Source organism: Chenopodium album, chromosome 3, assembly GCF_948465745.1.
Source record: "Chenopodium album chromosome 3, dcCheAlbu1.1, whole genome shotgun sequence".
Taxonomy (NCBI): Eukaryota; Viridiplantae; Streptophyta; class Magnoliopsida; order Caryophyllales; family Amaranthaceae; genus Chenopodium; species Chenopodium album.
This window is the reverse complement of record NC_137836.1, coordinates 60,102,064-60,124,675: the sequence shown is the minus strand read 5'-3', so window position 1 is coordinate 60,124,675 and position 22,612 is coordinate 60,102,064. Positions and strand designations below refer to the sequence as shown.

Genomic DNA, 22,612 nt, shown 5'->3' with positions numbered 1-22,612 from the left:
AAGAGGTTAGACACACGAGTTATTACACTCTCTCTATCTTTCTAAGTATACTTTCTCTCTCTACACACATTCTACCTTAAGCATCGGAAGGGGGTTCCTTGAGCCACCCCCGAGGGCAGTTTACGTGTGCTGCCTTGCGTAAGTCGTCGACGGGACCCAGCTCGTGCCAGCAGAACCCTTGGATCCACACCTGGAATAAATGCATTTTAAAAAAACGGAGGGAGTATGAGATTATTAATTTCTTTTATATTAAAATAATTTAAATGACATATAAGCAAAATTAGTGAATTAAATTTTTCAATTAAAATTAATTAAATATAAAATATTATCTTTTGATATCAAGAATTTTAACTAAATATATAATAAATTTTAACACATAAAATATACATATATAACAAAACAAAAAAAATATATATATTAAAAATATAAACAAGTACGGTTTAAATTCGATTTTAATGTTGTTCTCATATATCAAGTCTATTTTTTACCACTCTACATCACTACCCGAGTTTGGACCAAACCAAAACCAACATAGTTTGCCAGTTTAGTACTCTAATGGTCTCCTAGACCCACACAATTCAGGGTTCAGGCCCTTACGGTAACCGAACGTTTTCTCCATCACTCTCTTTTCAATGCAATTGCATTTAACATGCCGATTGCCGAAACTCCCAAAATAGTTAATTTTTTTTAATACTACTACCATGTAATTAGCTGATGTCAAACTCACCTAAAAATTCAACACCCACTATTCAAATAGATTAAATTTGGGGGTCTTCAGTTTTGTCTTCAATAGTAGAGCTACTGAAAAACAAGGCGTAAAAACGAGTGAAACAAAAATTATGTTGAAGAGTTTAGCAATTGCAGGAACATCATTGTTATCAATGCAAAATATTATAATTGAAGCCGAAGATTATGAATTTGGGACTTTTGAATGGTTTTTGTATGCCGGTATTTCATGTTTTCTTGTAATATTTGCTGGGATTATGTCTGGTCTTACTCTTGGTTTGATGTCTCTTGGCCTTGTTGAGCTTGAAATTCTTCAGAGAAGTGGTTCTTTGACTGAGAAGAAACAAGCAGGTTTATTTTCTGGGCTTATAATATTTTCTGTTTGGTATTTTGGCTTAATTTATATATATTGGAGGTCAAATCAGCAAATGAATTGTGGGTTTATCTGGGTTTGTGTCAATTAATTTATTCTTTTGATTGTTATTGAACATTATGAAATTGTGGGTTTATTTGGGTTTGTTTTAATTAACTAAATTTATATAGTTTTATTCTCACATTATGAATTTATACTAGTTTTGAAATTTAAGGGTTGATTAATGCGCCAATTTATAATTTTTGAGGCTTGTTTTGATTACTAATTATTGACTGACATAAGTGAAAATTTCACATTTTTTTCTGGTTACTATCAAGAAAGCTCAATATGTTATGGTCAAATGCAAATTTTGGTGTTGATTTTGAATGTATATTAAAAGTCTTAATGGTAATGTTAGTATCTTATGTTGGTTGTCTAGAGTTGACACTGATCATGTTTACATGCAAGTAATCATTATATGACATTGTTATATGCTTAACTGTTTACTTGCTTACTTTGGATGATTTGAAGTGATTGGTCCAAATTTAGTAGATATATATTATATAGTTGCTTCTGAAAATCTGTAATTTCTGCCAATAGTAGTGGTCATTATTAGTTTTTTCTGTGAGATTGTAGTCAGTTCTTTCCATTTTGGATATATTTTTGGATGGATTATTGCTTATCAGTGATTTAGTACATATTTTAAAGTGGTGTTATGGACTTATGTTAATGGCTTGGCGTTGGCATATGAATATGTTGATTAATTGAAGCTAATGATCCAATGTAACATCAAAAATTTATAATGATACTCGATTATAAAGCCAAGACTATGGTTTGATTGTATTATTTTTTTATCTGATTTCAGTTATTGTTACCAACATTGTAGCTGTTAGCATCTTTACTTGCATTTCATAGATGTGATGGACTTTTGAAGTTTTGATGGGATATACAAAGTAGCTTCTTTATTTTTGTAAAATATTGAATGTTCTGCCTCTGATCTTGGTAATTATATTTTGATATCCATTTTATCTTTCCCTACATTCCAGCTGTTATTCTACCAGTTGTCCAGAAGCAGCATCAACTTCTTGTGACCTTGCTTTTATGTAATGCTTGTGCGATGGAAGTAAGTGAATACTAGCAACTTTCCCTGGTGTCATATAGCGGACTTTACATTGTTCTGCTCTTGTATATGTTTCGTTGCAGGCACTGCCCATTTACTTGGATAAGATTTTCCATCCTTTTGTAGCTGTTGTGCTGTCTGTTACCTTTGTTCTAGCTTTTGGAGAGGTCTGTCATTTTCACATTTTTCCCCTTTTATCAACTGACTTATTGCTTTTACATATTTTTCTGTTGCATTACTAATCATTCTCCATGTTTTGATGTGTCAGGTTATTCCGCAAGCCATTTGCACAAAATATGGACTTGCTGTTGGTGCAAATTTCATTTGGCTTGTGCGTGTACTTATGATAATTTGTTATCCCATAGCTTATCCTATTTCAAAGGTAAATTTACGTATTTTTAGGAAAATTGATTCTAATAAAACCACTTTACTCGGTTTTCTTAACACAATTTCACGTTTAACTGAGAATAATCCCAATTTTTAGGGTTGATATATAGGTTCTCTAATGTTAAAACAAGCAACTTTAGTACACATTCTTCTCAAACCATTTCTATTGTGGTCAAAAAGCCTATCAAAAGATGGAACATCTTTCTTGGAACACTGTTGTATTGAATATTTGTACGATTTCTGAGAAGTGAATCATATTTAAATCAACACTACAGAAATTTTCAGTAATGTCATTAACATTAGTTGCGTATGGTGATGTGACAGGTCCTGGATGCATTGCTTGGACATCATACTGCACTATTTAGGCGAGCTCAATTAAAAGCCCTTGTCTCTATACATAGTATGGAGGTAAAAATGATATATTATTTTTAACAAGGAATAAAGGATTCTTATGAATGGTTTGCCTGCAAAACACTTTTGTTATGTCTAACGTCCTGCTTTCTCCCTTTATCTTATTTAGGAGGGTAAGGGTGGAGAACTTACACATGATGAGACAACAATAATCAGTGGAGCACTGGATTTAACAGAGAAGGTATTGTTAGTACTCAAAGGAATGTCATGGCTTCTATGATTTCATATTTGCATAACTTCTTGATAATTCTCATAACTTCTTAATAATTCTCATAACTTCTTTGACTGCATATAATTTTCTACAGACAGCTGAAGAGGCGATGACACCCATAGAATCAACATTTTCCTTGGATGTAAACGCCAAACTTGATTGGTTAGTTCATTACTAAAGTTAACTAATAGCTTAATCATCAACATTTTGTTTGGAAAATTTCTTCTGGTTTGTATCTGAAGATCAAGGGATACACATCTTTTTGTTGTCTGTTTTTCAGGGGATAATTAATGTTTAATTTTCTTGGAAAAGTCCTAAAGAAGAATTGATGCTTATAATCAATTTTGTTTAGAGTCTTAAAATGATCAAATGAAAGATAATTATTCAAAAATATTTTCTTATTTGTTACAACACAGGGAAGCTATGGGGAAAATACTTGCACGTGGACACAGTCGTGTTCCTGTATATACTGGGAACCCAAGAAATGTTATTGGATTGTTGCTGGTGGGTGAGAAAACTCCAATTAAAACTCCTGCAAGAAAAAATTTGCATATAAGAAGTAATTCATATTTGTAAACCTTGTTCTCTTTTCTTACATTCATGGTCGTTTAGGTAAAGAGCCTACTTACAGTACGACCTGAAACAGAAACCCCAGTCAGTGCAGTTTCTATTCGCAGAATTCCTCGGTGAGCACACGGCATGTTTCATTACTTTTTCTGAGTTTTTGGGTTTCATGCTAGTGATTGTCAGACTTTAAATATTTCAGGGTTCCAGGAGATATGCCACTGTATGATATCCTAAATGAATTTCAAAAGGGAAGCAGCCATATGGCTGCTGTTGTGAAGGTCAAAAGAAAATGCAAAGAGCAAGTCAGCAACAAAGAATGCTTTGAAACAAAAAGTGCAGGCACAGTGATTCCTGAATTATCAGCCCCTTTGCTTCCTAAAACTGACCGAAAATCGGATAGTGTTGTTCTTGATATCGGTCAGTATCCAAAGGCAGGAAAGAAGAATAATCAAACTGCTAGCCAAAATGATGATACATCTTATGGCTCTCTTGATTATTCTGAAGATGCTGAAGATGGTGATGTAATTGGCATTATTACCCTGGAAGATGTCTTTGAGGAACTTTTACAGGTAGGGAGGCTTGACTTATCATGTTGAAGTATGGTTTTATGAACCTTTAACCTTATTATTACATTCCGTTTTTGAAGTCGGTCCACTACAATTTTTTTTTTTTTTTTTTTTGTTTCACCTTCCATTTCTAGTAAGTTTGAGGATTAAGAATTGGATCCCCATAATTGTTTCCATCATTTAGTGAACAACATAAAAGATATTTTTAGTTTTCATTTTAAGCCTGATTTATCAAATTGCACTATTGCTTGTGCAGGAAGAGATTGTTGATGAGACAGATGTGTATATTGATGTGCATAAAAGGTAAAAATCATACAGCTATGTTGAACAATGTTTGTTATTTCATTATTACTGAGAAATTATGTTACCTGCAGAATACGAGTGGCGGCGGCGGCAGCAGCTTCATCTGCTGTAAGAACTCCATCAGGTCGTAAGCTAATCGGTCAAAAGGTGGTGAGTGACAGTTTCTTAGTTCACATTATGATTATATGATTTTTGTGGCTTAATTAAAGGTGATCCTCTCTATGAATGCTAAAGGTAGTCTTGAGAAGAATTGAGGTTACTAGAATCCTAGTAATGTTAGGGTCCATCCTCCACACGAAAATTATGTGCTTATTGCATGTGTCATTAAGGTCATTAGTCAGACTACACCAGATATTTACAGTTTTTTTTTTTTTAACTACATACATTTTATATAACATCTTTAAGTATTTCAGAATCTAAGTGTTCTGGTTCGTGGTCATTTTGGAATCTATATCCAACTTTTTCCAGCTAATAAGGGGATGATGTTTTTCCAGCATTCACATGTAGCATTCCCAGTTTAACTTGCTTTTTATATGGTTTAAGTTGCTGAGCTCTTGTCTACACTGTGTGCTTATGATTAACTTCGCCTTACTTTTTTTTTTTTTTTAATTCCTGAAATAGCATGTTTACTGCTTTGAGTTGCAGGCCTTCATTTTTAAAATAAGTGGCTTGATGATCTTAATGTACTTGCTAAATACCCCTTTTCTGCTAATCTATGCTTAGGGAGAGCAAAACAAGCACGTCCAAGCTGCAAAGAAGTCCGAGCAAAACACCCGCAGCAAATGATGCCTAGATAAGTTTCCGCTGAGAGACAAGAGCTAATCTTGGGACCTGTGAATTTTTATTTGTGTATTCCTTGATCCAGTCTGTAGCTAATACTTAGTAACACAGTCCCACGAGAATTAGCCTGAGCAGAGTAAAGTTGATCTTTTTCTATACTATAGGAGCTAGATGATACTGTGTTTTGACTTTTGAGTTGTTATAGGTAGAACAGTATCTGTTACGTGATATGTCAGTGGACTTGCAGTCAGACCAATCTGGAGAAGACTGCACTGATAGGTTTTTTTTTTTTGGGGAGGAAACGTACACGGATCTAATAGACCCCCTATTACACCACACTATACACCATTTACGTCGTGATGTTATTGTTAAGACAACCACTTAGATAGCGAATCTATGTTTTTTTTACTAAAAAAATGGCCAATTAGGTGGATTTGCTGCAGATAATTTGAATTATAGGCCATATGTGCATAATAAAATGCATCAGTGATGCTGACTTTTACATTATTTTACACTACTTAGTTACTTACTAGCTTTTTGTACTGTTTGTACATGATATATTCTAAGAATATTCGTACTGAACTTATGATGGTCATGGATTATTGACTTTACATTATCATAATATTTATATATCTATCAAAATGCATGCTTTTTTTTTTTTTTTGAGACAATAATTATTCAAATTGGGAGAATTTTAACAAGGAGAGTACAGAGTAGAATATTAAAGATTTAATGCAATAATTTTTTTTTATTATTATTATTTATTTATTTTTATTTTTTTGAAATGAACTTAATACAATAATATAATTGACTGTTATGAAATATATTTGTGGATGTCCATTATACCCTTGTATCATTCCAGAACTTTTTAGATTTTAGGGTTATTATTCTCCAAGCAAACACTATCAATTGTTGTAATATATATATATATATATATATATATATATATATATATATATATATATATATATATATATATATATATATATATATATATATATATATATATAAAGCTAAACTTTTAGTCAGGTCACGATGTTGCGACACTTGGCGTTCCAACTTTTCGCCAAGTGTCGCGCTACATTGTAGCGATTTAAATAGATTTCATAAGATTAAAAAAAAAAATTAGAATAAAATTTTAAGTTTAGAAATTTATTTTCGATAAAAGACCAATATTTCAGATATACAAATTGATTTATAATTTTATTCAAAAAAAATTATTAGATTATAATTCTCAAAAACTATCATATAAATTTAATTTTTTATGTCATAATTTTTTTTGGAGCGAAAGAATTAGTTTAAAGTGTAAAACATGTATTTATAATATATATTAATCAGTTAAAATAATATAATTTACAACTAATAGAATTTAATTACTACATAGACCTGTCAATTAGGGTTGAGTCATGAGTCATCTCGGGTTGGGTTACTTTAGGTTACGAGTCAAGAAATGTTCAACCCTTGCCCAAAGTTTTGGGTTCGGGTCAACCCAACGGGCTTTGAACATTTAAATTAATATTTGTTTATTTTTTTAATGTATTAAATCGAATATTACCACCAATATTAGTATTAGTCATTACATGCCTACTAGATAGCAAATCGTTACAAAAGCACATCACTAAACTAATTTTGTATCAATGGTATATTTTAAAATTTGACATATAGATTAAAAATTTATCTTTAAATTCAATTAACAACCCGAGCATCGCACGGCCACAAAACTAGTAACTAATATATAAAGCTAAGCTTCTAGCCAGCAGGTCACGACGTCGCGACACTTGGCGTTCTAACTTTTCGCCAAGTGTCGCGTCACGTTGGAGCGATTTAAATAAGCTTCATAAGATAAAAAAAAATATAGAATTTTAGGATAAAATTTAAAGTAAAAAAAAACATGAAAAAACATGCTTTTTTGGAGAGAGATATTATTTCACCAATCGAGTCACAGGTATCTAACATATTTATACCTAACGATTTTCCAATTCGATCCGATCTATTATTTCGTAGAACTATTTACTTGATCGTAGACATTTCTGGAACACCTCTAACAGAGGGACAAATAGTCCATTTTGAAAGAACTTATTGTCAACCTCTTTCCGATATGAATCTATCTAATTCAGAAAAGAAGAACTTGCATCAGTATCTCAATTTCACAATATTTCAGAGATACAAATTGAATTATAATTTTATTCAAAAAAATTATTAGATTATAATTCTTAAAAATTACCATATAAATTAAAATTTTATGACATAATATTTTTTTTGGAGCGAAGTAATTAGTTTAAAGTGTAAAACATCTATTTATAATATATACTAATCGGTTAAATAATATACTTCACAACTAATAGAATTTTATTACTACATAGACCTGTCAATTAGGGTTGAATCATGAGTCATCTCGGATTGAGTCACTTTAGGTTACGAGTTAAGAAATGTTCAACCCTTCCCCAAAGTTTTGGGTTCGGGTCAACCCAACGGGCTTTGAACATTTATCTTATTTAATTTATTATTTGTTTATTTTTTTAAATATTAAATCAAAGATTTCCACCAATATTAGTATTAGTCTTATATGCCTACTAGATAGTAAATCGTCACAAAAGCACATCAATAAACTAATTTTGTATCAATTGTATACTTTAAAATTTGACATATAGATTAAAAATTTTATCTTTAAATTGAATAAACAACCCAGACATCGCACGGGCACAAAACTAGTATATATATATACCTCCATCATGTGAAATAGAAGTAGAATACTATTAATTCTCTGTCAAGTTTCTCCTTGTTTCACAACACGTTATCAGCACCAGACTCTACCCGATTGAATTATGTTAATCTACTATGAGAATCAGGTTCGTTTTAAATGAGTATTATACTATTATCACATGTTTAGCATCATGGATACAATTATGTGAAGTTATATATCGTTTGATTTGATTTGCAAAATATTTCAATAGCATGAATCTTTTACGTAGTATATGAATTTGTAATGAATTGTTAATTAATTATTGATCACCAAAGCTCTAACACAATCAATTAAGATTAGAACTAAACCACGGTTGACCGTAAATATGCGGCCATGTTAATTGTCACCAAGGAGTTCTTGCAGTAGATCTTTGTTGTAATTCGACTATATTGACGAAGGAAATTAAATCTATTCTAACTTCATATTATTTGCCGCTTCAATTGACGAAGGAAATTAAGTTGCTGCTCCATCCCTTATATTTGCCCTATTGATTAATGAAGCCGCACAAGATATGGAAATAATATGATATTATCCTCTTGCAATTTATATATTTTCTGTAGATCATGATTAATTTTTATCCTATATTAATAAGAAAAGGTCAATTATAAAGCATTGATATCCACAATGGAAATTTGATGTGGAATCTGAAAGTGGAAGTGCATTCGACAGAGTTTTATAGATTGGTTGTATTATTATTATTATAATGGATTGTTATTGCTAACTAAGTATACAAGGTGAAGAAATTTGTTTAGTGTGGCGATCAAAAGTCATAAAAAAAATAATAATAATAAAAATTTAGAGATCTGGTCGAGCCGAATTGTAATTAAAGGTACGCATATACTATACTATTTTATTTTATTATTGATTTATATACAATTAGCATGAATATTTTGAATAATAATTCCTCCCGACAATTCATATTAGACTAAACAAGTACAATAAAAATACAACTACAAGTCTATTATTTTTTGTGCCCTGCAGATTGTTGTAATTATATATTGTTTTGTTCACTTTGAATCAATGCCATCGATGCTCGTACAGTCTTACAAATGAAGTATATGTTTCACATATATTCTTGGAACTCACTTGATGGCTCTTTGATAATTACCTTACATACCTGATAAATCATACATTGTACTATGTATTTGGTTTGTTTTATCAATTATTTATGTATGATATCACATATTGATATTATAAGAATAATGAATAAATTGAACATGAAATATTTACTCATATATATGGACCTGAAGTTCCTTAAATTTATAAAGGTTTAAAAACCCTAAAAATGATATAAAGATACATATATGACCTAGAAAATTCTATTAGTTTTTAATAAAGTATGTTGCTAAAAAGCATCCGTGATACTAATGCGAGGTTTTGAATGTATTTTAGGTATTGAACTCTAAGTGAGTATTGAAGCTACATAAATTACTATATTTACTCACTCCATAAGTGAATGAGAGTTCATATGATTAAAAGGAAGCATATTTTCATTATGTTTTCGTAATTACAAATCATTGAAAAGCTTAATTAGAATTGCAAAGATGATTACATATTAACTATTGGACCAAGAAATAATGTTTATTATGCCCATAAATATAAGAGGTTTCATTTTTTTCAAGATGAATGTAATTGGGCATGAGTAACATGATAAATGTTCTATAAGTATAATTTTATACAAGCATGTTTTTGCTAAAGGAACACATTACTTGATACATGACATTGCCAAAAGAATTTATGGCTTAAAAGTTTCAAGGATTTTAAAGGTTGTTGGATTGATTCATTCCGGCCATACCCCCATATGCAAGGATTAGGGGGAGATTGTATATATGTAATCCTTGCATATAAATAATAAAATATATTGATGGTCAGTTTGATACATACAATAACTTATATATCAACGATTTATTTAATAGAAGTGGGCCACATCTTAATTAAATATTTTGAAATGATACCATCCTGAAGATGGATATAAACAAATGACATTTATCATATACTAGTTGTAAATGCTCTACTTTAAAATTGATGTCCTAAAAGTAGAACATAAATTGTTGATGAACCTATAGCATGCGTGAAGCGTGATGAATCAATAGATTTTAAAGATAATTAAGTATCTTTGAAAAGGAAAGGAGTCACTATTGACAATGACAAATTTGAGGAAAAGGTAAATCTCATTATATTTCTAGAAGAAATCACTTTTAGTAAATTTCAAATGTTTCATGATTATATAAAAGACTCCAGAAGAGTATGAAATATCCAACAAGATTAACATGTATCAAGTTTATAGTTTAAACTCCAGTAGAGTATGAGTAATTATTGAATAAAATATTAATTGATTGTCTTGCCAAAATGTATAAAGAAACACATGTTGGTGTTATAATATCATATCATATTTCATGGTCATGCTTAAAGTAAGTTTAATAAAGTAATCACTAGTGTTAGAAACTGACCAAAGTTCAAATTTAGAGAAGTGACTAGATGTGATAATTAAATTAGGTCATCCGGATTTAATAATTACCCGTTATGGAAACCTGAAGTTTCGTTTAATACTGTGCTGACGCTCTCTCAATGTTAGATGTATAAAATGAATTGAATGGCAAGACATAACATTGAGATTGAGCTATATATATTTGGATTGTGATTCATACTAATTTGTATTGATGAAAATTTTAAGAGTTAATGGGTTATAAAAACGAGTAATGGGTGACCAGAAGTTCACTAAGATAACGTATATATTATTGTAAACTATTAGAGAACCAGAAGCTCACCAAATACATTATTTAAGGCTTTAAAGATCCAGAAGATCACCACCTAGTAGAATTACAAGCAAGTGATCTATGCTTGTATAACAATTCTTTTGATTGGGGCTATTATATGTCAGCACATAAGAAATTGGAAAAGAATGGAAAACGTACAACTGCACAACACATGTCTCCCCACTGACATTGTTTTCCAGAAGATATTATGAAAAGGGTAATATATAATAAATACACCTGCAATGTAAAATTAACGAAGAAATGATTCTTCATTGAAGTTGTTCTCCAGAAGAGATGAAACTTGTTTAATACAAATCTTCTGAGAAATAAATTTTGATTGTGATCCTCCTAATGAAGTGATTTTATTAATACAAATTTGTCTACAAAGTTGGTATATAATAAAATGCCCCTATAAATGAGATATTTTACCAACTTAGGGGGAGAAGAACGAATTAGCAAAAGTTGGAAAAATTAATTAAAATAGATAAATAATAAATATGATCCCTATAATGGTAGTTTGAAAAGTTATATGCCAACTTTTGTATATATATATTATCAAGATATGTTGCACATTTATGATTTGATTTGTATTCAGTTATGAGTCATGTTGCATAGCGTTGAAGATACATTTTGGTCATATTAATTATGTGTATACATTGAGATAGAATCTTGCCAATTATACTTGAATCACTACACCTGACGTGTAGGTTGTATGATCGGTTTCAAAAAAAATAAAATAAATAAATAAAGATATGTCTAATAGATATGATATTTGGCAAGATAGTGCAGTTGACACTAATAGTGTAATAGTATATAAATACCATAGTGTATGAAATACCCTAAAAGTGGTATAGATATCTGAATTATTATAATAGATGGCCTATGATGTAAGAAAAGTTGTGATGGTACCATTGAGAAATGTATTCAGATATCATAGTAAAATAACATGCGGAATGTAAGTTAAAATTTTTTTATGATACCGATACATAATGGAACCGATGAATAATATGCATATGCATATACATAATGGAATGGACTAATGAGTAAGGGATCTGAAATATATGTACATTTTGATGTTGACATAATAATAATGATCATAAGTTTATCATGGACTCGAAGTCTAATGAATTATGGATTTTTAAATCCACACTGTACAATGTCTTGCATCATTTTGAGTCTTATATTCATGTGCATGTGAGTCATAGGTTAATGGTTTATTGCATATGTAGGAAGTTAGATGCATTACTCATTGTATAATTTGTTTAATATGTTATCATGTTTTATATATCTCATATTGCATGGATTAATTTCTTACAATGGCTGTGGTGTGTGAATGTTCATTCAAAGTATAGTAAGGCATATTTACAACTTTAATGAAAAATTAGAAAGAGATATTTATATTACAATGGGCTTATAATTGTAATGAAATTATTGATGACACTTATTTAATTGCACGTTATGAATCATGTAAAAAGAGTTCCTGAAGAACTTATATACGACGTATTTAAATATCCAGCCCTACAAAGTTTATCTCTTGAATAATGCAATTACGTACTATCAAACTCTTGAAAAGTCTATGTAACTACATCAGTGACATCTCAACCTGAAGTTTGAGTATATGAGAGTCAATGAGATTTACTATTTGTATTTGCAAGAGACCTATCGTGTCAATTATGAAACGTCTAAAGAATATCATTGGAATACATACGCGTGAGAATGTTTTCTTATGGTCCAGAAGAACCATGATTAGCGTATATAATTACATGTTTTATATTATATAATTCATATGAGATTTAAAAACGACATTAATAATATCAAGTTTTGTCATCAAATTATTATTAATGAATGTTTGATCAAGTAATGATCATCAATAACGACTTCCAGAAGAAATCATAATTGCATAAGCTTAACCTTTAAATCAACTGTTAAACAGAGATTTGAAATATTGATATTATAGATAAACACATGTATGGTGAAATGAAGACACTTCACATGTTAGCGTGAAGACTTGAAGATGCAATTTCAGTTTAGGAGGATCGAAGATCATATCAATGAGTGATATTTTACTACATATGAGAAGATATACAACATATTGGATTCATTGTTGCGTCACTAGAAGATCTCAAGTTATGTATTCATCAGGGGGAGAAAATACACGCTGTACTCTTTTTCCCTTGACCATGGTTTTGTCCCACATTGGGTTTTGCTGGTAAGGTTTTTAATGAGGCAGCATCCCGAGCGTATTACGAAGAATGTTGTACTCTTTTTCCTTCATTAGGATTTTATCCCACAGGGTTTTTCCTAATAAGGTTTTAACAAGGCGCAGTCTTTGATAATGAACATCCAAGGGGGAGTGTTATGAAATATATTTATGGATGTTCATTATACCCTTGTATCATTCTAGAACTTCCTAGATTTTAGGGTTATTATTCTCCAAGCAAACCCTATCAATTATTGTACTATATATATATGTATTCATGGACTCTTATTTAGAGATGAGATCTATAAATAAAGTCCATGCCTAGGGGGAGTGTTATGAAATATATTTTGTTTTAATTAAAAATAAAAATAAAAAAAAGGTTTTTGGGTGCGGCAGCCTCGTCTGGGTGGCGCTGCCACGACGACTGCCGCACCGGTGGTGGTCTAGGAGGGAGGGCGGGCTAGGCAGGAAGTCGAACAGGAGCAGCACAGCAGTGCACTACAAGCTACGTGTGTTGCTGCTGCTGTTCTTGCGTCGCTGCAAGGCAGCGTACACCGCAAGGTGTACGGCCACCGTGGCCGACTTTGGCTGGCCACACCACGGTGGCTGGTGCATGTTTCAATAAAAAAAATTTATTTTATTTATTTTGGATAAAAATCAGATTTCAAAATTAAAATTAAAAGGATAAGTTTTAATTTTGAAAAGATGATTGACAAAATTAAAGTTGTTATTTTGTTAAGATAATTATGGAGCAAAAGATTCTTTTTGGATAATGATTAATTTAATGAGATTATCCCATAATTATTTTGGATAATAATTTATTTAAAATTATGTGATTGGCTAGCAATTAGGATAGAATCTCCTAAATTAGTTAGGATAACTACGGAAAATAAATATGATTTATCTACCATAACTAAAATATGATTTGATTCTATCTCCTACCTTAAATAAAATATATGATATTTTATGGTTGGTTAGAAATAATTTATGATATTATCTAACTGCAATAATTTATTAATTAAAAATATGAGATATTTTGTCCCATGTTTCCTTAATTATGATCATTCGATGTTGTAGTTTAGGAAAGCATGATGAGTGATTTATTATGTGGCTGTAGACACCCATTTTTGTCTCCCCAAAATCAAACCCAGTGATGAGTACCTTTCACGTCGAATCATAATCGAATTAAGTGAAAATGTGGAAAGTCTAGTGTTGCGGTTAGTTTTTAATTCTTTTCTTTCTCTGTTTTTGAAAACCTATTTTTAAGAAAACAGCCAATCCAGTTTGGTTTGATCCATGGCAAGGGTCCAATAATAGTGTAGTTGGGTCGGGTTCGAAAAGAGTTCTCCAACGATATATTATAAGCCCAATTCTGATGAATAATGAGGAAGTTATGGCCAAATTACTAAACTGGGCCCGGTTTGATCTTTATATGCGGCCCAATGATCTAGAGGATGGCCTAATATTGATTTATCATTCCTAATGCAATTAGAATTGATTTTAGTCTTCTAGATTCTTCTAGAAGGGTCTTTTGGTTTCTAATTTAATTAGCATTGATAAATTGACTTTAGTTGACTTTTTAGAGTTTTAATCAGAATAAAAGAAGTGTTTTAAGGAAAATAGGATTTTGCCCGTCTGTACGGCTAAATTTTATCAAAATTAAGAAAACGCGTGGAAATTGTTTTCTAGCGCCTGGCGCTAATGCTTGGCGTCTGGCGCTAAGTCGTTTTATTCTCTTCGAAACTCTAATTCGTTTTTCTATCCATCCGGCTGATTTTCTCTATAAATAGACTCCTAAATCGCCGTTTTCAATCATCAACAACTATTAATTTTCTTATTCTCTCTAGTTTTCAAGAATCTCTTGATATCTTCTCTCTCTCTTTTCTAAACAAGTTTTTCTCATACAAAACTCCGCATTCACAAGATCTAGAAACACCTAGCCAAGTTCGAAGTTGCCTTCGCCCTAGACGTGAAAGGTTTTAATTTCTGAGGGTTTGGTCCCAAATCTCTCTTTCAATTATTTATTTTAATTGTTTGTTTTTATTATTTTCCTTGAAGTTACTAACGTGTGTATTTTGTTATTAGAAAGAGATACGAGGCATCCAAGTAAGTACTTTAATTGATTTGTTGATGTTATGATATAGAAATCATGCTTAGATTGTTATTTTGATTCCTAGCATCATGTTACGGCGTTTTGATCTTCCTAGTATCATGTTTAGCGAAAAGGTTATAATTTCAAATATCAAATATGACAATTATGATAATTATGATGCTTCCTATTTTCTTTCCTAATATTCATGATAGTATCATGTTAGGGCTATATATTTGATTTTTATTGTTGATGAGTGACATTTATGTCACTCTTAGGAAGTATTTTTAGAGTCATTTTCGCGTTTATTTTATCTTATTTTCCCTTTCTTTCTCTTGTTTTCTCTTAATAACATTTCTTGTTTATTTTGGTAATTTTGTCGTGTTTTAGTTCTTTTCGTAGTTTTTATTAGAATTAGTTTATTTTCGTATTTTATTTGCTTTTGATTTGTTATATTTCGTTCTTTATTTTTCCTTGAAAGTATTCTAATTTACTTTTATTTATTTTAATTGGTTTTGAGTCTATTTTATTTCACTTTATTTGCTTGTATAGTTTTTGTTTAGTTTTTATTAGTTTTAAGTTTATTTTGTTATTTATTTGATTTTATTTACTTGTATAGTTTTATTTAATTTTTATTGGTTTAGTGTTATTTCTCTTTTTCTATTTTACTTTATTTTATTCCTAATTTATTTATTTCTTTTTTTATTTGTCTTGATTTCTCCTCGGTTTTGTGTTTAGGGTCCCGGGTTTCATGTCAAGTGAGTTCGGAGTTCGGGGACGAGTGAAAGTGTGCAATTCTTCTTTGATGGCTGCTGCCCACCTCTTATCCATCACCCCACCTTCTTAACCTCCACCACATCACTCCCCTGCTCCCTCTCCTTCACTCAGCACCAACCACCACCAAACCAGCCTGCAACCCCTCACACCACTCACCACCAGCCAACAACCACCTGACCACCAATTGCAACAGCATCTCACACCTCCTCCTTCCACCTTCACGCACAGCTGCTGCCACTAACACCACACACACCACCAGGCGCAACAGCCCCTGCTCCAATTCGCAATTAACCACCAGCTCCTCCAATCACAGCCACCACTACCCCCTGCTCTCACCACCTCACACGACCACAACCAAACACCACACACAACCAGCGCTCACCCTTCACCAATAACCCCTCACTTCCAGTCGCCAACAACAACAACAATCACCACCAGCTACCGCAACCTACCACAACCCAGACCACCGCAATAAACCGCTTTTAGCCACCCAAAACGGCAGCCCTTCACCACACCTGACCCGCAACTACTCAAACCACCAATTAAGCAACCAATCGACCCCTCAATTAAGCAAAAATCAGAGTATATTGCAAATTAATCAAGTTCGAGCAAACCGTTGAGGGTTCGACCGAACTTCGAGTCAGAGACTTTGGGGGTTTTGTTATTCGAATAGGAGTGGTCGAACACACCCATGGTTCGACCGAACCAACCCCGTAGTTCGGTCGAACCAACCATCGGTTCGATCGAACCACTCCACGGGCCTCGCACATGGTTTTTAATGAAGATCGAACGGCCTTGATTGATGCTCAATGATAAGAGATGATGATTGACGGCGGTGATTTAATGAGAATGGTTGATGATGGTGGTATGATAATCGAAAATCAGAGCAGCCATGAAGATCGAAGAAGGGCGTCTGATTGTTTGGTGGGTGGGGGATTTGTTTTGTTTTTCTTTTATTTTTATTTCTTTTTCTTTTCCCTTTTCTTATTTTCTTTCTTTTATTTTTATTTTTATTCTAGTTACTGATTTTTTTTTACCTTTCCTTTTTAATTTATTTTATTTTATTTCTTTTTCTATTTTTCCTAGTTTTATTAAGTTGGTATAAATACCCAATTTTGGAGATAGATTCAAGAACTATCCACTCTACTCTCTAATTAGTTTTAGGTTAGGTTAGGATTAGTCTTCATTGGTAGAGAGAGAAAGTGGGATTTTCTTCATTAATGAACTTGGATTTTGAAGAAGGAGCTTGTTCAATCCTTTGTAGACCTTCATCTTCAATTAATGAGCAATCTCTTACTCTCTCTCCTCTATTTTTATTTGTTTTATTTTGATTATTATTTTAGTTGTTGGTATTGCTTGTTAATCATGTTTATTCTTGATTGTTTGTTAATTAATCTCGTTATTAGCATGATTAGTGAGTAATTTCCCCATTAAGGGAATGGTTGTGGTGTAGTTGGATCTTGAGCGTGTTCTAGGGTTTAGAATTGATTTATTTGTGATTAAAGTCTTTATATGCTTGATATTCTTTAATCTTCTTGCAAGTGCACATTGTTGGTTGATTAAAGGTGAAGCTTTGCTAACAAGAAACGGAAGTTGACTTAGTTAAGGTTCATTACTATCGATTGTTATTTAATAGTACCTCCTAGTATATGGTTCTAATGTGGAAACATAGAGGCTATGTTAGGAGAAGCCAATTGACCCCGGAAGGCGGCTAGATTGGATTCTTTATTTCGATATTCGAGCATGTTTAGTTCATAATTAATTCAATTTCTATGCCTTTGTTTATGTTCAAGTGAATGCTATACCTAAACCATTTTCCTTAATGTTTTATTTCTTGTTTTAGCATCTTTAGACTTTAGTTTATTTATCCCCTATTCCAGACTAGCTTAATTGTCGATAACATTTGGTGGTGTTTATCCGTTCTCTGTGGTTCGACCCCTATGCTTGCCTTATACTCGTATTAGGTTTGTTTAGGTTGTATAAATTGTATTTGATCTAGGGATAGACAATTGACGACGTGTTTATTCCCTTGTCAAATTGTTTAGTGACATGCGATGGTTTGTTATTAATCTTGTTAGTATCATGCCTAGGATCTTGCTATTATTATGCTTTAAAATGATTATTTTAATTATGATTATGATTATGATTATAATTATTTGGATCATGATTATTATTATAGTTATGATTATTATTATGTAGCTTGATGCTTATTTATTGTTATTGCTTGATCACACCTTTTATGCATGTTTAAAGGGAATTTGTACTTGTAATCACGCTTAATAAGATAATTAATAATCTTGTTTAGGGTTAATTTGATTATAATTCAAGTGATCGCCAATAATAGTTTTGTTTGTGCATTAATATTCAACCAACATAGATAAACAGGTTTAGGGTAATCCTATTGATTGCATGTTAGTCAGAAAGTGCACATGAATACGATCAGAATAAAGTAGAGGCCTATTATTAGGGCAGGTTCAATCTCTTTAGGTTGGATTTGTCCTTCATCCCCGAACTTCCAGTCATGGTTCCAGACCTATTGGAGTTAACGATCTCTTGGATCGTTAAGGGGTGTAACTTCACCTCGTGAACGGTTTACAAGTTCCTAAAACTTGTTGGCGACTCTTTTGCTCTATCTTTCTTCCCTTTCGACGCCACCGTGCTTTAGTGTATGATCACATTGGGGTTCAAGTTTGGGGTAATGCTTGAAATATTCCCTACAGTGGCACTTTGTAATATATGATATTATTTATTGCTATGTATAGACTAATATGGCCCATAGATTCTAAATACGATCTGCGCATCGTTTCGTATTTTTGTAATCTAAATACGGTCTGTGTACCGTTAAGTATTTTTGTAATTTATTTTATTTTATTTAAGTAGTAGATAGAATAGAATAGTATTACAGGTTGCAGTTGATCCAAGAAGCCAATGGAGTGAGACCCAAAGGAGCCAAATGGATGAGATCCATGAAGATTCAAGTGGGAGCCTCTTAGGATTAAGAGGCCATACTATGTCATATTTTATTTATGCATTAGTAGTTTATGCATATTAGATTTTATTTATGTCGATTGATGATGCGCTAGAGTTCACTAAATAATCACAACATAATAAATCTAGGTCTTAGAAATATTGAGGTAGCTTTTCCAATTAGATACCCAACAATCCTTTAATCGTGGGTGATGGGTCGGCCCCAGTAGAGCGTCACTTGTTATTTTAGGTATTGTGGGGTAGATCACGTTCTACATATTTAATTGGTTATACTCAACAAGTTACCTAAAGGGTTTAGAACCTTGAAGCTAGCAAAGGGTAATAATTAAACATGTGATGGGTAATTATTCAACCAAGAATTTTTTACAAAGAGTTGTAATCAGTAAAGAGTTTACTCACCTTGAAAATGTAATGCTTGATGGTAGGGCCTCAGTCCGGTCAACTATTACACAAATAAAGGGTCTTGAAATCATTTAATTCAATAAGGATCATTTTAACATTGAGTAAATGCTTTAAAGTTACCAATAATTAATATCGCTTATGGTACTTTAAATTTATTAAACATAATTATTGAACTTTGCCTCGTTTTGTTTTTGTTTGTAGATGAATAACCATCACGACAACACTATTTTGCCGACGAAACTAAATTTAAGGCTGAATCTCAGAAACTTCAGGGAATGGGAGAACGAGCTAAGAAATGTTCTCATAAGGCAAAAGCTTGAATCTCGTTTATATATTCCTGTTAAGAGCGAGTATACTAAGGGTTATGAACCTGAAAGGCGTGCAGAAATTGTTTCGGACGCCGAGAAAATCAGGAATCTCATTTTAGAATCTATTCCAAATTGTGGGAAAAGAAGATTCAGGAACCATGAGCTAACCAACTTCCATAAATGTCTTCGTACTATCTGTCGAGGTGGCATTGGGGCATTAGGAAGTGGAGGCTTCAAAGATCACAATGTAAGAGAGGTTGTTAATTCGATCCCTTAGATTTCCTGGACTAACAGTATAAGGTATGAGGCTTACAATGTTCATTGTAAGATAATGGCTAAGAAACTCATGCCATATCAGTCAGTAAGGACCCATGTCACTGAAATGATTGATTTGTTCAATCAAATGGACGTCCTTGGAAAATGATAAGTGATATTTATGTCACTCGTAGGGGTAGTATTTAGGTTATTTTCGTGTTTATTTTCCCTTATTTTACCTTTTATTCTCTTGTTTTCTCTTTAATAAAGTCTCTAGTTTATTTTGGTATTTTGAAGTGTTTTAGTTTATTTTCTTTATTTTATTAGTTTTAGTTTATTTTCGTATTTTATTTTATTCTTTTTGCTTGCGTAGTTTTAATTATTTTTAGTTTAGTTTTATGTCTCTTTTTTATTTTCTATTTTATTTCATTTTATTTTATTTATTTTTATTTTATTTATTTTATTTTATTTGTCTTAGTTTTATTTTATTTCGTCCTTTATTTATTTTCTATTTTATTTATTTTATTTTATGTCCCGATTCTCCAATGTGTATTTTTGGTTGTGTAGGTATGTTTTCGGGTTGAAGCACGGATTTCAAAGTCAAGTGGTTTGCATTGGATGTTCGAGGTCCGAGGTCCGAGGTTCAAGGCAAATGCACAATGCTGCTCTTCCCTAAGTCTGCTGCAAGCCTAACCTACACCACACCTTTCCTTATCCTACACCACACCAAACACCAAACCTCCCCTGCTCCCTCATCTCCCCTGCTTCACCCCATCAACAACACCCCGCAATTCCTTCCACCACAATCAGCCACACCCAACAACACCACGCACCACCAGCTCCACCAATCACAGCCACCACTACCCCCTGTCCTCACGCACACCACAAACCAAAACCTCCTGCTCCAATTCACGCACCTGCTGCCCACCACACTGCCCTGCTCCTTGCTTCACCCCACGCAGCACCACTCACCACCGATCCCCGCAACCACCAACAACAACAACAGCAACGCACCTGCTGCCACCATCACCGTTCACCACCACCTTCACACCAGTTTCCCCTGCTCCAGCCGCAACAACAACCAACCCACACTCCGCACCAATCACCAACCACCAACCACCAATTCGCATCTCCAACCAAACAGCCGCGCCACCATTCTCACTCGCGCAACCCCACAACAACCACCAGCAACAACCTCTAACAGTAGCAGCAAGCAAATCGCAGCAATTCGCCCCCAATTTCGATACCCTTTGGAGCGGGCACTGTGAATTTCGAAGCGGCCGCTCCATTTTAACTGATTTCCACCAATTTGAGGCAGAAGATCAGAGCGGACGCTCCGATGAGTATGAGCGGCCGCTCCGAGTTTCGCGTGTGAGATTGTACGGATTAATGAATTTGAGCGGCTGCGATTCCTTCCATTAATCGAACGGTGGCGATTAAGTGATGATTGCTGATGATGATTGATGATGGACGGTGAAGATGATGCTTGATGATGCTTGATGGTTGGTGATTGAATTAGAGCAGCCAAGAAGATCGAAGAGGAGGGAGTTTGGGGTCTGCCGATTTTGGGTGGAATTTGTGGGGTTTTATTATTTTTCTTTTTTATTTTCTTTTCCTTTTTCCTTTTCTTATTTTTCTTTTCTCTTTTTATTTCTTTTCTCTTTTATTTTCTTTTTATTTTCCTTTTCTTTCTTTATTTATTTTTCTTCTTTTATTTTTCTATTTTTCTTAGTTTTATGAAGTTAGTATAAATACCCATTTTTGGGGTAATTAGGAGAACAACAATTATTGTCCATTATTCCATTCTCTAATTTAGTTTTAGGAGAGCTTCTCTCTCTAGGTTTAGATTAGATTAGAGTAGTTTAGAGAGAGAAAGTAAGGGTTTTTCCATTGATGAACTTGGATATTGAAGAAGGAGCTTGATTGAATCTTTGCAAATCTTCATCTTCTATTAATGAGCAATCTCTTACTCTCTTTCTTTATTTTTGTATTTAGTTTTATTTGCTTATTTTGATTTCCCTTCATTGCTTGTTGATCATGTTAATTCTTGATTATTTGTTGATTAATCTTGTTATTATCATGATTAGTGAGTAATTTTCCCCATTGAGGGGATGGTTGTGGTGTAGTTGGATCTTGAGCATGTTCTAGGTTTAGAGTTGATTTATTTGTGATTAAAGTCTTTATATGCTTGATATTCTTTAATCTACTTGCAAAATGCATGTTGTTAGTTGATTAAAGGTGAAACTTTGCTAACAAGGAACGGAAGTTGACTTAGTTAAGGTTCATTAGTATCGATTGTTATTTAATAGTACCTCCTAGTATATGGTTCTAATGTGGAAACATAGAGGCTATGTTAGGAGAAGCCAATTGACCCCGGAAGGCGGCTAGATTGGATCTTTTATTTCGATATTTGAGCATGTTTAGTTCATAATTAATTCAACTTCTATGCTTTTGTTTATGTTCAAGTGAATGCTATACCTAAACCATTTCCCTTAATGTTTTATCTCTAGTTTTAGTTTGTTTAGACCTTTAGTTTACCTTCCCTTATTCCGGACTAGCTTAATTGTTGATAACATTTGGTGGTGTTTAACCGTTCTCTGTGGTTCGACCCCTATGCTTGCCTTATACTCGTATTAGGTTTGTTTAGGTTGTATAAATTGTATTTGATCGA

General features: G+C 32.7%; 1 protein-coding gene across 1 annotated transcript; it reads left to right on the top strand.

Moving 5' to 3' along the window:
* Nucleotides 1-596: 596 nt before the first annotated feature.
* Nucleotides 597-6,096, top strand: LOC145614326 (DUF21 domain-containing protein At4g14240-like). The gene is made up of 13 exons (XM_081669367.1): nucleotides 597-1,077; nucleotides 2,125-2,201; nucleotides 2,282-2,365; nucleotides 2,467-2,580; nucleotides 2,910-2,993; nucleotides 3,106-3,177; nucleotides 3,302-3,369; nucleotides 3,624-3,711; nucleotides 3,820-3,893; nucleotides 3,974-4,343; nucleotides 4,597-4,643; nucleotides 4,715-4,793; nucleotides 5,367-6,096. Exons 1-13 carry the CDS (start codon nucleotides 840-842, stop codon nucleotides 5,427-5,429), a joined length of 1,458 nt encoding a protein of 485 aa, XP_081525493.1. The 5' UTR covers nucleotides 597-839; the 3' UTR covers nucleotides 5,430-6,096.
* Nucleotides 6,097-22,612: the final 16,516 nt, after the last annotated feature.

Coding starts and splice junctions, on each gene's coding strand:
- LOC145614326 (XM_081669367.1), top strand. CDS start 840: ATGTTGAAGAGTTTAGCAATTGCAGGAACATCATTGTTATCAATGCAA. Junction 3,178..3,301: donor CACTGGATTTAACAGAGAAG/GTATTGTTAGTA, acceptor AATTTTCTACAG/ACAGCTGAAGAGGCGATGAC. Junction 4,794..5,366: donor AGCTAATCGGTCAAAAGGTG/GTGAGTGACAGT, acceptor ATCTATGCTTAG/GGAGAGCAAAACAAGCACGT.